At 37.3% G+C, this 16,383-nt stretch overlaps 1 protein-coding gene across 2 annotated transcripts; it reads right to left on the bottom strand.

The window, feature by feature from the left end:
• Positions 1-1,573: 1,573 nt before the first annotated feature.
• On the bottom strand, positions 1,574-14,848 carry SRSF12 (serine and arginine rich splicing factor 12). Of its 2 annotated transcripts, none has more exons than XM_044676402.1 (5): positions 14,665-14,848; positions 8,810-8,933; positions 7,419-7,530; positions 7,113-7,251; positions 1,574-2,128 (listed from the first exon to the last, which is right to left on the bottom strand). In XM_044676402.1, exons 1-5 carry the CDS (start codon positions 14,727-14,729, stop codon positions 1,795-1,797), a joined length of 774 nt encoding a protein of 257 aa, XP_044532337.1. In that variant the 5' UTR covers positions 14,730-14,848; the 3' UTR covers positions 1,574-1,794. The 2 variants fall into 2 exon arrangements, with proteins under 2 accessions (XP_044532337.1, XP_044532338.1); XM_044676403.1 differs by having other exon boundaries at positions 7,419-7,526; positions 8,806-8,933.
• Positions 14,849-16,383: the final 1,535 nt, after the last annotated feature.

Below are 16,383 nucleotides of genomic sequence, written 5' to 3' on the forward strand. Positions count from 1 at the left end.
TCGCAAAGGTTCAAGAATGCAATTTAATAAAGCACACAAGCAGAGCTATATAAATACATCACTATGGTACTGTACTTGATAGAATTTAAGCTTCTTGAGGGCAGGGACTGTTTCATTTTTTTTTTTTTTTTGTATCCTGAATGCCTGGTACATAGTAAGCACTGAATAAATGCTTGCTGATATTTAAAACTGAATTATCATAAATAATACTACTACCAAGAAAGCTTCTCTGAAATGTAAAGTAAAAATACTTTTTAGAAAAGCCCTTGGTTTTATTAACTGCAAAAGCAAAGAATGTAAACCAAGTTAATTGTAGGGGAAATAAGGATAGCACAATATTTTCAAAATACTTCCTTTTTTTTGTAAAAGCCATTTTTGATATTTTTTATTTCAACATACTACACAGCCTTATGTAATGAGGCAGCAAGGCATACTGGATAGAGCCAGCCTCAGGTTCACAAAGGCTGGCAACTCAGGTCCTACCTCTAATACATACTAGTCATGTGATTATAGACAAATTGCCCAATATCATCATTCAAGTAGTTCTCTCTGACTAAAGTTATAGAGCAAATGCTGATTTGCAGTGGTAGAGTTTCCTCAGTGGAAGTTCCACATGCCAATGAAATCACAGATCTGATCCCCCTTGAAATACAATGTTCCAAGTTCATATAAAACTGAAAGCCATCTTAATGCCAATTTATCTACACTATCCTACCAATATATATTAAATCTTTCATTTAAAGTTTCATAAAGTTATCTTGAAGTTCAGGAAAGAATGTATCTCCTTTTGAATTCTTGGCCTTGTTTTGTGAATACTGCTAATGAAGATAGCAAAAACTACCTTATTTTGTAATGTGGGAAGGTGTTCACCAGAAGTTGGTATAAGATTAAAACACTGGAGTGGAAACATAGCAGTGGAACACATGGTCTAGTGGAGGATCTTATCAAACTGTAAGTTTAAGTATGGACCTGGTGATCTGTTTTCTCAAGTGTGGCTTGGCTAAATTTAGAGACATTCATTCCCGAAAGATTCACCCCCAGGTTATAAAACTTTTATGGCCATGGCAACTAATGAATAGTTTATCACAATCTGCATCAAAGAAAGGTGTACACATCAATGAAGTAATAGTTGTGTGAAGTCTTGAAGTACACAAAAGCATTTTGAAAACGTTAAAAAGTGCTATGCCAATATGTAGTATTATTATTTAAGATAATGTCAAATACATGAGTTTATAAATTACTTCAATTTCACCTATTTCGGTTGAAAAGAACTCTTGCCACATGTGAAAGTATTGTTTGAAAACTAGGCACATTGAAATGGAAAAGAACTAGCTTATATGTAAGATTATGAAACTGATAATAATAACAACAATAATAGCTAGCATTTACATAGTGCTTTAAAGTTTGTAAAGCACTTTACAAATATATTTATCCTCACCGCAACCAAGGGGAGGTAAGTACTATTATTACCCCCATTTTACAGATGAAGAAACTGAGGCAGACAGAGATTAAGTGACTTGCCCAAGGTCACACAGCTAATTATGTGAGGCCAGATTTTGAATTCGGGTTTTTTTGACTACAGCATCTCATTTAGCACAAAACTAAACATAACATTATTTATAGTGTCTGCAGGGATGATGAGGCCAAATCTAATAATCCAAAGAAAGATATATTTTACTACATGTATATGCCCAAAATAATATTGGCCCACATTACAACTGTGAAGAATTTTTAACAAAAGTTCTGTCTTCAAAATGAAAGTCTAAGTATGTGTGGAGATCTTCTGATGCTGTTTCACCAATTGTTTTTATGATGGTAGCTCCGAGACTGTGCTTTAGTTTCAGAATTTGTGTGTCTTTGGGGAGATTTTGATGGGGATCTTGCTAGTGAATCAAAATGTCTTCCACCTGATCTTGATTTTGCCCCTGAGGTGGTCTGCCTCTGAGGTGAACTTGACTGTGACTTTCCCACAGATGTGGTCCTTTTTTGTAAGGACTCAGATCTTGACCGTCGTCTAGAACTAGAATTTCTTCTAGGGGATCTTGATTTCCTTCCTGAGGTAGAATGCCTTGTTAATGAGTTAGATCGAGATTTAGATCGGCTATAAGAAAGTCCCCTACGGCGAGACCTGCAAATATCCAAAATATTAGTGTACATATTTTACAAGAAAAAATGATTAGGCTATGAAACAACATTTTCAAGATCTCATAATAGTTCTAGTATTAAGACCTATGAAAGGCTGATTGGCAAAATATTTTTAAGATGATGAAGGGCTATAACAAACAATGACCAAAAAAAATTCTCCCAATCTAATATTAATAGAACAAAGATAATAACAGGATTAAATTGTAGCACGAGATATTTATGTTAAGTTTCCTGACAAGATTTAATAAAACTGAAAAAGGACAGACTCTTATATCTTTGGAGGATCTTCAAGACAGATCCTCATTATATGGAAGAACTTGGATGTGATCAGATCCAATGGCAAATGGAATGGGTTCTTGACTAATCCTATGAGTCCATGAAAATCACTTTATTTTCTCCAGGCATGTGCTAGGCTTAATTTCCACTGGGGGGAAAAGTTTGTTACAACTGAAATCAATGCTATAGCAATTATTAGGAAAATGAACATGAATTGCTATATTCTTAAGTTTCTCTTTTTAGATAGTTTAGTTTGACATTTGACAATTAAATGAGGTCCCAACAACTCTGGAAAGTTTAAGATTTTAAGACACAAAAAGCAGAGGAAATTCATCAAGTAAACTTTTTGTACCAAATCTAGGGATTATTATCCAATGAGATAAAAATATTGCATGGTACCAATAACAATCACATCCCAGCTAAATTTTGCAAAATGCTTTTAACTCCCTTGATAAAGAGAAGAAACTATCCAAATGCTTTCTCAGCTCTGACATACAAAAAAAGACAGCACCCCAAACAGTGACATCTTTGATAAGTTTCCAAGTGCTATTTTAAGCAGGTGTACTCATAGTAATTTGAAATGCTATTGATAATTCCCTGGGAAGATAAAATCACCAGATACCAGGAGTAAGCATACTTGATATTAGTGTTATCTTTTTATGTTTCAGGTCAATAAAATCAATGTTTGAATTTACTCTTTAGCAAACGTTCCATGCTACAAAACTGGCTCTGTCAACGAAACTGAAAGCATATAGGCTGTTTGAAAAGGTTAGTGGAAAAACTTTCTCTACAGGATACTTTTATTATGAATCAAGCTGGGTCATGCCCTCTAAATCCCATTAGATACCTTGTTTTTAAAAAAAAGCAAGGAAGTACAGTAAATGGCCATACTACATAAACTGTATTGTTGCTATCTTTACATAATCAGAAGACAGGTTAAGGTCATAGGCTGGTGATGCTTCTTCCATTCTCTTTATATCATCCTTATTAGCATATATGTCCAGATTCCTAAGTATTGTTAACTTTAATTATGGCCAATTAGTTCTGCAGTGTTCATAGTAACAAAGATATTATTATAGAAATAAGTAAATTCCTGTTTTATTATTCCTCATTCCTATGTATCTTGACTGTGTTTTTATCTTGGAGAATTATGTATATATAATACACAATTAATATTTATCTTTGGGTACAAAGCTGTACAGGAAATAGTGCTGGTAAAATTCTTGGAGGGAGCTGTATGGAATGGCAGTTTTCAAAAAGAAAACAACTCGTTCCTTACTTCACACAAAATTCAAAAATAGGTAATTAAAACAACATCTACTCTATTCTGTAACCACAGAGACAGAAAATTAAAGTACTATTGCACCTGATGATCCTACTTGGCCAACATAATAATAGCTAACATTTAAATAACAATTTAAGAGTTGCAAAGTGCTTTACAAATATCATCTCATTGATCCTCACAACTGTGGGAGCTAGATGCTACTGTTATCCTCATTTTACAGATGAAGACACTGAGGCAAACAGATGTTAAGTGACTTGCCCAGGGTCACACAGCTAGTAAAGCATCTGAGGCCAGATTTGAACCCAGTCTTTCTGATGCCAGATCTAGTCCTCTATCCATTGCGCCACTTGCCCTTTCTCAAAGGGCTTGAAAACAAATATGAAGGCTGCTCAAAGGCAGAAGAATGCACCAGTCTTCTATATACAAATGGAAAAACAATACAAGTAATATTCAAAGTAGTAGTTACTATGAATAAATAGTAAGACAGCTGGCATATATACATCTCATTATTGTTTGCTTAACAAATTCATTAAATAATTACCTCTAGAGGATAATATTTTATCAGAAATAAATTCCACGTCAGTGAAATATTAGTAAGTTTTCATCAATACTAACAACAACAACAATAACTACCATTATAAAGCACTTTACAAATGTGATCTGGTTTTATGTTCACAACCATCTGGGAGACAGGTACTATAATTATCCTCAGGATATGAGATATTTGTAAAGCACTTAGTACAGTGCTTGGTACATAGCAAGCACTTAAAAAACACTTAATCCCTTCCTCTCCTTCCCTGTTTTACAGATGAGGAAACTGAATAAGACAGCAGTTAAGTGACTTGTCTGGGGTCATGTAGTTGGTAAGTATCTGAGGCTGAATTTGAATTCAGACCTTCTTGGCTCTGGGTCCAATGCTTTATCCATTGTGCGACCCAGCTACCATCCAAATATGTTATATCTACCTTCCAAAGCATAATATTATACCCTGGATTTTATACTTTCTAATACTTTAGTTCTTTGAATGGAATGAATTTTAGGGTGTCATCTTTCACAAATAATTTTGTGTTATACTAAAGGTCTTTAAGCAGAAGTTGGATGACCATTTTCCAGCTATGTTATACTAGAGATGTTCTTTGGATATAGGTTACCTTAAATAGTCACTGAGGTCTCTTCTAACTCTGAAACTCTGTGATTCTGATGAGTTATTAGAAATCAATATATTCTAAAATATAGCTAGACTGTTTCCCCAACTTATAACTTCTGGAAGCCTCATCTTCCTTAAAGATTCAGCTCAAGTGCCAACTCCTTTAGGTAACCTTTCTTGATTGTCTCAGCTATTAGGGCCATCCCCTCCTACTTTATATCTGTTTTGTATTTATTCTGTTCTCATTTATATGTGTAGTCTCTTGAACTAGAATGTTAAGTTTCTTGAGGGCAGGAATTCCCCCATCTGTGGCTATTTTCTCAAGCAGATCACTCCCTATATTATCCTCACTCTCTCACTAATCTTCAATCTGTACAAATCTGTGAATAAATAGTATGCCAGCTGGCATGTATATGTATGGTTATTTTTTGCTTAACAAATTCACTACCCAAGAGGGTAATTTATCAGAAACAAATTCCTTGTTAGTAAAATGTTGTTAAGTTTTCATCAACCCTTTCATAATACTAACACAACAATAATTGGAATTCTTTTGCCCTATCTTCCCAGTCCTTAAAAAAAATCTTTGCTTGTTCCCATCATTGCTTGCTATAGTCCTATATTTTTCCTCCCTTTTGTATTTAAACTTCTTACAGAAGGTTGTCTAGAATCAATGTCTCCCCTCCTGTAATTTGATCTAAACCTTCTGTAATTTGGCTTCTGATTTATTTAGCTGAAACCACTCTCTCCAAAGTCATCAATGATATCTTAATTGCCAAATCTAATTGCCTCTTTTCAATCCTTATCCTTGACCTCTCTGCATGATAATCACTCCTTTCTCCAGATTTTTGTAACATTTCTCTCATTTTTCTCACACTTATTCCTCAGTCTTCTAATTTCCTCTAGGTCAGAAATGTAAAAAAAAAAATGCACTCCTGAGTATTCCCAAACAGATTAAAATGCAATTGGGAAATATTTGACAAAATAAATAAAAATACAACAGAACACTGATAATGTTTAATAAGTGGTTTTCTAAATTAATAAGTGGTCAGCAGGTATCCTTTTGTATTATTCAATCACCATCATTTCTATTTAAGTTTGGCACTAGTGCTATAGATCAGGCCCAGGTATGCCCTGAGAATCTGTCCTGGGTTCTTTATTTTCTTCCTCTATAGTACAATCTCTTGGTGATCTCATCAGCGCCCATGGGTTCAGTTATCATCTCTAAGTAGATTCCCAGTTCTATATTCAGCATTAAACTCTCTCCCAAGCTGTAGTATCATATCACCAAGAGCCTACTATACATCTCCAACTGGACACCCCATTTGAGGCATTTCAAATTTAACATATCCAAATCTGAACTCATCTTGCCTCCCCCACCCCACCCAAAATCCTCCTCCTTCTCAATTTCCTGATGTTGTAAAGGGTGATATCACCATCTTTCCAGTCATCCTCAACTCCTTTCTTACTCCATATTAATCTGTTGCCAAATCTTGTCATTTCTACCCTTACAGCATCCCTTCCATATGTCCCCTTTTTCTCCACTTACACAGAAATCACCCTGATACAGACTTTTAGTGCTGGACACCTGGACCACTGTAAGTTTTCTGGTTGGTCTCCCTGCCTCAAGTCTCTCTTCAATCCAATCCTTCCTCCACTGAACTCCCAAAGTGGTCTTCCTTTAAATTGCAGGTCTGATCATGACAATTACTCTTCTCAATAAACCAAATTGTCTTCTAGGATCAAATATAAAACCCTTTGAGTTTTAAAATCCCTTACAACCTGGCCCCTCCCAACTTTCTAGATTTCTTATACTTTATGGTCCAGTGACACTTATCTTTCTGCTGTTTTTCCCACCTGAAACTCCATGTCTCAACTATCTTTCACTGTCATCCATGGCTAGAATGCTTTCCCCCTCACCTTTGTTTCCTTGCTTCTTTCAAGACTCAGCTCAAATCCCATTTTCTGAAAGAGGTCTTTCCTAGTTCATTTCTTCATCGCCTCTTACCTATCTTAAAAGGTTCATATAAAATCTCAAATCGAAACAAGTTAACAAATGTTTACTAAGCACCCACTATGCATACATCACTTAATAAGCTTTAAGTAAAATGCATTTTATGCATTAAAGTCCAACATATTAGTATATTTGTTGTCATTTTTTCTAAAGTAACCTCATTAATAAACCTAAGAGAATGACTAATGCAGCATGCCCCACTCCCACACCAAGATGGTGCCTCATAATACTATGTACACCTTACATACTCTTTAAGGCTATCAGATCGTCTCCGGCTTCTTCCCCATGAAGAACTTCTACTTCGAGTCCTTCTGCTGTGGCTTCTTGATCTTCTATGTTCACTTGGAGAACAAGGGTGGCGTTCTTTTGATTTCATTTGGCCTGGTGCTAGAATTTGAAAAATATCACTTTTAAATAATTCAACATTATAAAACTTCAATAATATCTATATAACTGGTCTAGTTAATCATTATGAAAGAATTTTAAGCAAAAAAATCTATTCCTCAAACTAAAATTTTGTAGAGCAAGTAAACTATATGTTTATCTACACTTACTTTTGCGATCACCTTGTGCAAACTGTATTTCAATTTGACGACCACATACCCACTTTCTATTGAGGTTATAAAGAGCATCTTCTGCATCACGGACATCTTCAAATATGACTAGCTGTTAAGGACACTTTGAACATCAAAGTATACAATGAAATAATTTTAAAAGTAATTTTCACATGCCAAATGAAAAGGAAATACCAAGTAAAATATTAAGTGCATTACTTTAGAAAATATAATCAGCCAAATATTATTTATGGTTTTTATCATGGAAATGCAAGGTCTTGTGATTTTTAAGACAATGTGAAATTTTTGACTATGTAATTGAATGATGTTTAAATATCCCTTATGAGTCAATGTATTTTCAGTGTGTATGATCAACTAAGAATATGCTATTTTGAAAAATATATTTCTACATTGATTAATATCATAAGATGAATTTTTAGGTTTCACTTTTATAAAGGATCCATCAGGTTTTTCATAGAACACCAAAACCTGATGGACCTCATTCTAAAATTAAAATCATAAAAGGCCTTTGAATTATGGATTTTTAAGAGCAATTACTTTCTATAATAACATTTTCACACAGACAAAGCAGGCAAAAATATACTTTATATGGAAATCAATTTGATCTAGTGAGAATGGTAATGTTCATCTTTGTGTCTATATACTTTTATATCTTAATAAACAGGAAACAAAAAGTAAGGAACATACAGCCTAAATTATTTCTTGAATTTATACTAAAAGTAAATTCCCTTATCTATTTATACTATGCAATACCAATCCATTTAATTTAATGGAATGTAGAAAAATTACCAAATAAGTAAATTTTAGGAAACCATCTACTGATTTATCAAATATCAGAGAGCAGGAAAAGCTAAAGAAAGATGATATAAAAAAGAGACTTTGGCAATTACCTCAATGTCACTTGATCTTGAACCTTGACCTTTACTCTTTAGGGCTTGCAAGATGGACTTTATAAGAGCTGCAGAACCAACCAAATCAGACTTGGCTTTGACTCTGGAATTCTGAGTAAATGTAGGAAAGCCGAAGCCTCAACTTGGTGCTGGCTTTGTCTTTTGCTTGATAAAGACTTCCCCTCTTCCAGTTTTCTTTTTATCTGTTTCCACCCTCCCTCTTTATTCCTTGACGCTTGAACTTTAAGGTGTCTTTTGGCTTGCCTGCTTGGTTTATGCTTGGACTCTATCTAACAGGTTGATTCAAACTTTGGGGTGCTTGCCAGCTACTGTGGACTGCTTTAGATTTTCTGAGACAAAGAAATAAATACATTTAGTTAGGACATATTAATCTTGTCAAATATTCCCCTGAATACATATATGTCTACGTGTAGACATACACATATGTTTACACGCAGACACATGTACCAATACACACACAGAGTGAAATAAAGGATATTGTACGTAAGCAAATCCTCTTGGGCGGCGAGTGTAGAAGTCAAGTGGAATGTATACGTCTACTATAGGGCCATATCGACCAAATTCACGTCGCAAGTCCTCAGGCCTGAAGTATTTTAGAAATAAGGCAAAGAAATAGGAATATAACTGTGTTACAGCAGTTTGCTTACAGAAATTCAGTTGTAACACTTGTATTGATCCTTCTAGAACAAGAGTCCTTAACCTGGAGTCCACGGATCCCTGTGGATAGATTTCAGGAGGTACTTGAACTTAGATGGGGAAAAAAATTACATTTTTATTTTACTAATTTCTAATTGGAATTTAGTATTTCCTTTAATTGTGAGATTAGATAACAAAACGGAATAATATTAGTAGTACCTATATTTTCACATTACAGTTCGGTTATTGCTCATATTTTGAAATATCTTTATGCTAGTCATTACTTCAAAATTACTGTAGATCCTAGACCCATGGTTAGACTGCATAAAATCTCAGGTCTTCCTGTATACAGGCTGCATTTCAATATAATTTGTTCCCTCTGTCACCCTACATATTTTATTTTTTCCATTTAAAAACATTATTCTGAGAATGGGTCAAAAGACTTATCAATCTGCCAGAAGGGTCCATGACACAAAAAAGGTTAGGAACCTGTGTTTTAGAAGGAAAGCACACTATCAAAACCATCTATGTGTTAAAATGTTCTTCCCATCATGCAAAGGATTATTAAATTGCCAATTATTCATAGAAGTCAATATTGTCCTTATTTAATTAATACTGTCATTTATATACATTTGCCTAACTATAAGCCAGATTTATTTTAATCATCAAGCATTATTAAGTACCTGCTATGTGCTAAGTGCTGAGACTATAAGCATGAAGAATAAAAACAATCTCTCCTCAGAAATTTACATTCTAATACAGAAGGCAGTAAGTACATAAGTATATACACACAAATATAAAGTGAATAAATACAAGGTAATTTGAGAGGGAGGGCACCAGCAGTTGGGAGGGAATCAAGAAGGTGGTTCTTAAAATGTATCATGAAGGAAAATTGAAAATCTATTGAGGCAGAGGTGAGAATGAAGTACATTTGGCCAGTAAAAAAGACACTGAGGGGACAGCTGGGTAGGTCAGTGGATTGAGAGTCAGGCCTAGAGACGGGAGGTCCTAGGTTCAAATCTGGCCTCAGACACTTCCCAGCTGTGTGACCCTGGGCAAGTCACTTGACCCCCATTGCCCACCCTTACCACTCTTCCACCTATGAGCCAATACACGGAAGTTAAGGGTTTAAAAAAAATTAAAAAAAAAAAGACACTGAAAGATGAGAGATGGAGTGATGAATAGGTGAGGAACAGAGAAAAGGTCAGTTTAGATACACTGCAGAGCGAATGAAGGAAGAAAAGATGAGAATGAAAGGATAAATGAGGGCCAGGTTGTGAAAGGTTTTAAAAGTGAAATAGTTTATATTTTATCCCAGAAGTAAATGGAAGCCATTGGAGTCAACTGAGTAGGGAGTGATATGATCACTCTCTTCTTAAAAAAATTTACTTTGGCATCACTCTGTGGGATGTACTGCAGTGGGGGAGATTTGAGGCAGAGAGATTAATTAAACACTGTTGTAATAATTTAGGTTGCAGGATGTGAGGATCTAAAGTAAAGTGATAGCTATTTGAATGGAGGGAAATGATTGGATACAAAAGATATTACAGAGTTAGAAAAAGCAAGTTTTAGCAACTGATTGGGTATGCATGGTGAAAGAATGAGATGTAAAAAGGTAATGCTGAATAGTGAAATAAATGTGGAAGATAGGGAAAATGGTGATGCCTTCAAAAGAAACTGGCAAATTTGGAGATGGAGGGAAGAAGATAATGAGTTCTATCTGGGGAATGTTGAATTTGAGAAGTTTCTGGGACATCCAATAGGCAGTTGATAAAGGAATAACAGGACAGAAATTTTGGATTAGATTTATAGACCTGTAAGTCAAGCATAGAGATGATAAATCTGTAAGAGCTCATGAAGATATCAGAACCAAGTTGAGATTAAAAGGTCTAGGATAAACCTTGGGGAAACACCTATAGTTAGGGGGTTTGCTATGGCAAAGAAGACTAAAGAGAGTCAGACAGGTAAAAGGAGGATCAGGAGAAAGTAGTGCAAAAAAACCTAAAGAGGAGAAGAGTATACTAGAGGAGAGTCAATGATGTCAAATGCAAAATGATGGATTGGGAAGAATAATGACTCAGAAAAGACCATCCCATTTGACAATTAAGAGATGACTGGCAATTTGGAAAGAGCAGTTTAAGTTGAGTGATTAAAGCAGAGGACAAACTGGAAAAGATTGAGAGAAGTAGTGTAGTAAGGGTTTTTTTTCCTTACAGATTTGCCTGAGAAAGAGAGGAAAGATATGGGACAATAATTGAAAGCATAATAGAGTTCAATGAAGGTTTATGAAGAACTGGGAAGATAAGGGCAAATATGAAGGCATTAGGAAAAGAAAAAAAATAGGAGGTTCATGATTTCAGAGAGAAAGAAGATGTCTGAGGTTACTAGTATTTGTCTTGTTTTTAGATATTGGGTATTATTCCCAATTCACAAATTATAATAGGCTTTCTCAATCAAAGGTTATAAAACTGAGTTTTGAGATCTATATGTAACTATATCATATATAAAAATATTTATCTATATAAAGCAAAAGTATCATCCTCCAAATGACAGCCAAATTTTTTTACCTCAATTTGTGCCTACTTACCACTGTGGGACCTTTGGTATATCTCTTCATAGGGTTTACAATTTAATCAATGGGACCAACTCAAAACATGAAATAATGTGAAACAACCAGTTGCTAAAGCTGTGGGACACTGATTTGCATAATAGTAATTTGGAGTTCAGTGTGGGTTGAATACAAGAAGCCTTTATGAAGAAGGTGGGCTTTGAGCAACAGTTTTAGTCAAGATGGCAATGAGAAATACAATTTAGGTGGTAATAATGTGGCAAAAAGTATGAGTAAAGGTGAAAATAAATATAAAGCATGTTTGGGACAGTGAAGAAGTTGTTCTGACAAGAGTAGAGAGTGCTTGCTAGGGAACAGTAAGAAACAAATTGGACAGGTAGCACATACTTAATTGTAGTCCCTCTTAAATGTCCCATAGGGAGCAACTTTGTAGTTTGTGAACAAAGGAATCTAACAAAAGTGGTATTTTGTAACAGCTAATGGTTAACATCTGTAAAATGAGCTGGAGAAGGAAATGGCAAACTACTCTCTAATATCTTTGCCAAGAAAACTTCAAATGGGGTCACAAAGAGTTGGACACAATGAAATGACTAAATGATGGTTAACTTATCTAGAACTTTAACGTTTGCAAAGTGCTTTCCAAGAAACAATATGAAAAATAGCCTGGAGAAGAAAGTCTAGAAACTAAATCAGTTTTTGTAATAATCAAAGTGAAGGTGTGGATTGGGGTTAAAAAAAAAAAAAGAGGAAAATGTGATTTTCAGAGAAAGAAACAGCAGTACTGTATTTGTTGATGTACTATGTAAAGGGTTGAGTAAAGAAACACTAAAAGTACCTGGCTTGGGAAACAGGAGGAATGTGCTAGCATTGACAAAAGTATAATAGTTGGAAAGTTTAAGGATGACAAGAACAAATTCAATTTTGGACCTGCTTGAATAACTTTGAATTTATTAGACTCAGAGCTCATTGAGAGAAGGGATGAGTAGGGATTATATTTTGAATTTCTTTGTAGCCCAGCACTCAATATTGTGCCTGGCATATTGTAGGTGCTTAATGTTTGCAGAATGATTGATCTTGTACTTAGTTGGAAATATAAGATCTAGGCTGATTTTTGGAGACAGTTGAATCCTTCAGATGTGAATTAACGGAAACAGTAAACATACAGAGAGAACCACAGAGTTGAGGGAGGTTAAGGGGATACACAGATGAGAAGGGGCAATATAAGGAGAGAAGGATAAAAAAGCATTATGTAAAGAAGTAAAGGGGACCATTGTAAAGGTGGAGAATGGGAAAAGGAAAAATACAAGAGGGAGGGAACAGCCAGGAAAGTATAACATCAAAAAGCCATGGAAGGGAAGTTTCAAGAAGTGGGTGCTCAATAGGGTCAAGGGTGAGTTTTGCTTCCTCTCATATTATTATATCCTAACTTCAAAGAAAGTAGAAAACTTGTCTGATATATGCTAATCAACAAAGTCTAGATACAAATTATCATCAAAGGTAATGAACATAAATGAATAAACCTAACATTTTATTCCTTTAATCCACATATGGATAAAATTAATAGAGAAATTTCAGAGATGTCTCCACTCCTCCAACTCATTCCAAAGAAAAAGGAGACTAAACAGCCCCTGAGGTTCCAACCCTATGGGCAAAACCCAGAAGGAATCACACAACTCATATAAGTGCAATAAAGGTATTAGGACCCAATGCTATCAAAAGCTATGGTTGCAATCCTGAGTTCTGGTCCAGAAAGCAAGATATGATTCCTGAATTACACTAAATTAGGTTTCATCTAGTTGATTCAAGACTTTTTGAAAGGAAATAAATGCCTCTATCACTCCAATCCAAATTCTTTTATTTTGGAAACTAAAATTATGAGTGGAACCTCTTTATAGGGATTCTGACAAGACTGGAGTCCCTCCCCAGATTATTTGAATAGCAGGGTTTTTTTTTTTTTTTTGTTGTATGTACTTATGTTAGGGGGAATTGATTTGATCTTCCTTATATTCAATTCCAAGCTATCATTGGATTACACTATGGAGAAGTTCAAAGAAAGGAGTTGAAATGATATTATTTTCACTTAAGTGCTTCATTAATACAAAGAGGTAAAAATGTAATTACATGTTACATAGCTGGAGTAATATGTATGGAAGTAGTGAGGACAATGTTATACAGTGGAAAACCTGAGGTGTTTGGTTTCTGGGTTCGTCTCTTAGCTCTGCCATTTATTATTTTGGTAAATCACTTCAACTCTCTAGGCCTCAGTTTCCTCATGTGAAATGAAGGGGTTGGGCTAGATGACCTATAAAAATCCCTTCCAGCGTTAAACCAATCCCAGGATGTAATAACTTGATAGTTTTTACCATTCCTAGGTTCCTCCTCACCTAACAGGTTAAAACTTTCCATTTCATCTGGGATGATATCAGAGCCGAAACTTGCATGTCCACGAAAGAACAAACGATCAGTTAAAAGGGAGTTAAAGAAAACTAGCATAAGAACAGACGGCCTCTTTCTCTGGTTAGGGGAAATGAAAACCAAGCCTGGCCTTAGGAGAGTGAGGGGGGGTGGGGAGTGGGAAGGGCAGCCTGGGGTGTCGCACCTCTCGCATCGGGGGCGGAGGTAAGGGAAAGAATCCCGCCCGGTTGCCAGGGTGCAGAGGGGGTGGGGTGGATGGGGTGGGAATGGAAGGGGCGGGTTCGAGCGCTCAGGAAGCGGGGAGCGAAGCAGTCCCTTAGGTCGGGGCAGGAATCAGGGGCCTGGTCCGAGACGCTGAGTCTCGGGGAGTCTTTTAAACCACTAGGGGCCTAGGGGTGCTGTGGAGGGGCTGAGTCGGACGGGGGCTGAGGAGGCTCAAGCTGCGGCCTGGAAGGCCCTGGGACCGCTCCAGGCCCTAGCCTGGAAGGGGTCCTTGTTTAAGCCGACAGTCCGTGAGCCCCTTCTCCACCACGAGCCCAGGAGAGGTAGGGGGGGTGGGGGAAGGGAAGGCGTGGGCCCTGCCCTGGCTCCCAGTTCCATCTTCTTCCTCCTCCTTTCTCCTCTGCGACCTCCGCCCCACCCCACCCCCCACCGCATTCCCGCCGGTTCCAGGAGTCGCCCCCCCCCCACTCACCTGGTGGCATCCGCGACGTTCCTGACGAACAGGGAGGTGTTGGGGGGCCTGGTGTAGCGAGACATGTTGCCCTCCGTCCTTCCTCTTTCCCGGCCTGACTGAGTGACGGACCGACTGAGTGACGGATTCCCTCCCTCCCTCCCGGGAACCCCCGGCGGCTCCAACAGCTACACCTGTTCGGCTCGAGCCGCGAAGCGCCGGTTGAGGGGCGTGGGGGGGTGCGGTGAAGGCTCAAGAGCTTGGAGCCCGGGAGGTGGGGGGGAGGGGGGCGTGGCGGGGACGAGCGTCGGGATGCGCGCGCGCGCGCCGGAGAGACGTCAGCCTAGAAAAATGGGACGTGGGAGAGCGATGGGTTGCGGGAGCGCGCCAGCGGGACGTCAGAGCTGGAGCCCAGGAGGCCTGGGAACTCGGGCCCTTCTTAGCTGTCAAAAGACCTCGTGACATCCGCTACATCCTTCTCCTCTATAGCCAGGCCGTGCCTTGATGACGGGTGTCCTCACCGTACATATTTGTTTGGTTGATTTTTTTAGGAGTGTGTTTTAGATTCCTAGAGCACTGTTTGAGAAGCAACTAGTGAAACGGGTAAGGGAAAAGTCTGCATTCAAGTTCCATCCCTGCTTCTGTATCTTTATGATTCCAGGCTAGATGCTTAACCAGTCCGTGCCCCCGACCCGCGTATGTTGATCCGTCTTCCTTGTGGGATTTCCCTGTAGCTATGAAATGAGGTTGAGAGCAAAACCAAAAATCAAAACACAACAAAAACAGTTTAGCTTTTTCTTACTTCTATCTTCAATAATTAGTATTGGACTTCTGTAGCCCATGGGGGGATAATTAATGAAAAGGAAGGAAACTTGACTGTGTGACTTGCGTTTTCATTCTCGACTCATCCACCACATCTGATGGAAAAAAAGGTGCAGCCCACTGTGCCCTGGGAAGCACCTCTTAGTCATCCTCTCTGGGAAATTCCTGGGGATCTGAGCACGTTATGGGGATTTTAATGAATGTCCTTTAGGAAGAGAGAGCTTGTATAGACTTTGGGCAAAAGGTGTTAAATATTACCTTTAATGGTCAAGTAGATAAGAATTTGTATGAGTGGTGAGCACCCTTGTTCTTCAAGTTGGGGGTATATTGGGGGAAATGGGATTAAATAATAAGGGGAAAGAATGTGGAATTGAGATTCAGAGTTTGACCAGAATTGTTTTAAATGAGGTTTGGAGGCTTTGGAGAATTTTAAGAATAGTGTTTAAGACTGAATAAGGTACTCCTTTGGTGTATATTGGGCAGTTTGTGGGAAAAGTTTACTTCATTCATATTCAACACAGTAAACAAACTAGACACATGGAAATTTTCCCGGTGGTATCCAGTAACAGCAATACTGTGAGCTGTGAATGATTTAGCAATTCTGCAGCAATACATTAATATAAGGCAACTCCAAAGAACTATGATGAAAAATGCTATCCATCTCCAGAGAAAGAACTATAGGAATCTGAATGCAGATCAAAGCATGCTATTTTTCACTTTATTTTCTTTGTGTGTTGGTTGATTAGTTTTTATGTCTTCTACAACATAACTAATATCAAAATATGGTGGGTGGGTGGGGGTTTTGTCCAGCACGCCAAATTACTGTGTCAGGGAGGAAGGAGAGAATTTGGAACTCAAAATTTTAGAAAATGAATGTTTAAAGGTATTTTTACATGTAATTAGGAAAAAAATAAAAAT

The sequence above is a fragment of the Gracilinanus agilis genome, chromosome 4 (genome assembly GCF_016433145.1).
Source record: "Gracilinanus agilis isolate LMUSP501 chromosome 4, AgileGrace, whole genome shotgun sequence".
NCBI lineage: Eukaryota > Metazoa > Chordata > Mammalia > Didelphimorphia > Didelphidae > Gracilinanus > Gracilinanus agilis.

Excerpts from the sequence above, each read along its gene's own strand:
- SRSF12 (XM_044676402.1), bottom strand. The coding sequence starts at position 14,729 with ATGTCTCGCTACACCAGGCCCCCCAACACCTCCCTGTTCGTCAGGAAC. Across the intron at positions 7,252-7,418 it reads TGCACAAGGTGATCGCAAAA|CACCAGGCCAAATGAAATCA; the intron begins GTAAGTGTAGAT and ends TTCAAATTCTAG. Across the intron at positions 2,129-7,112 it reads CGATCTGATAGCCTTAAAGA|GTCTCGCCGTAGGGGACTTT; the intron begins GTATGTAAGGTG and ends GGATATTTGCAG.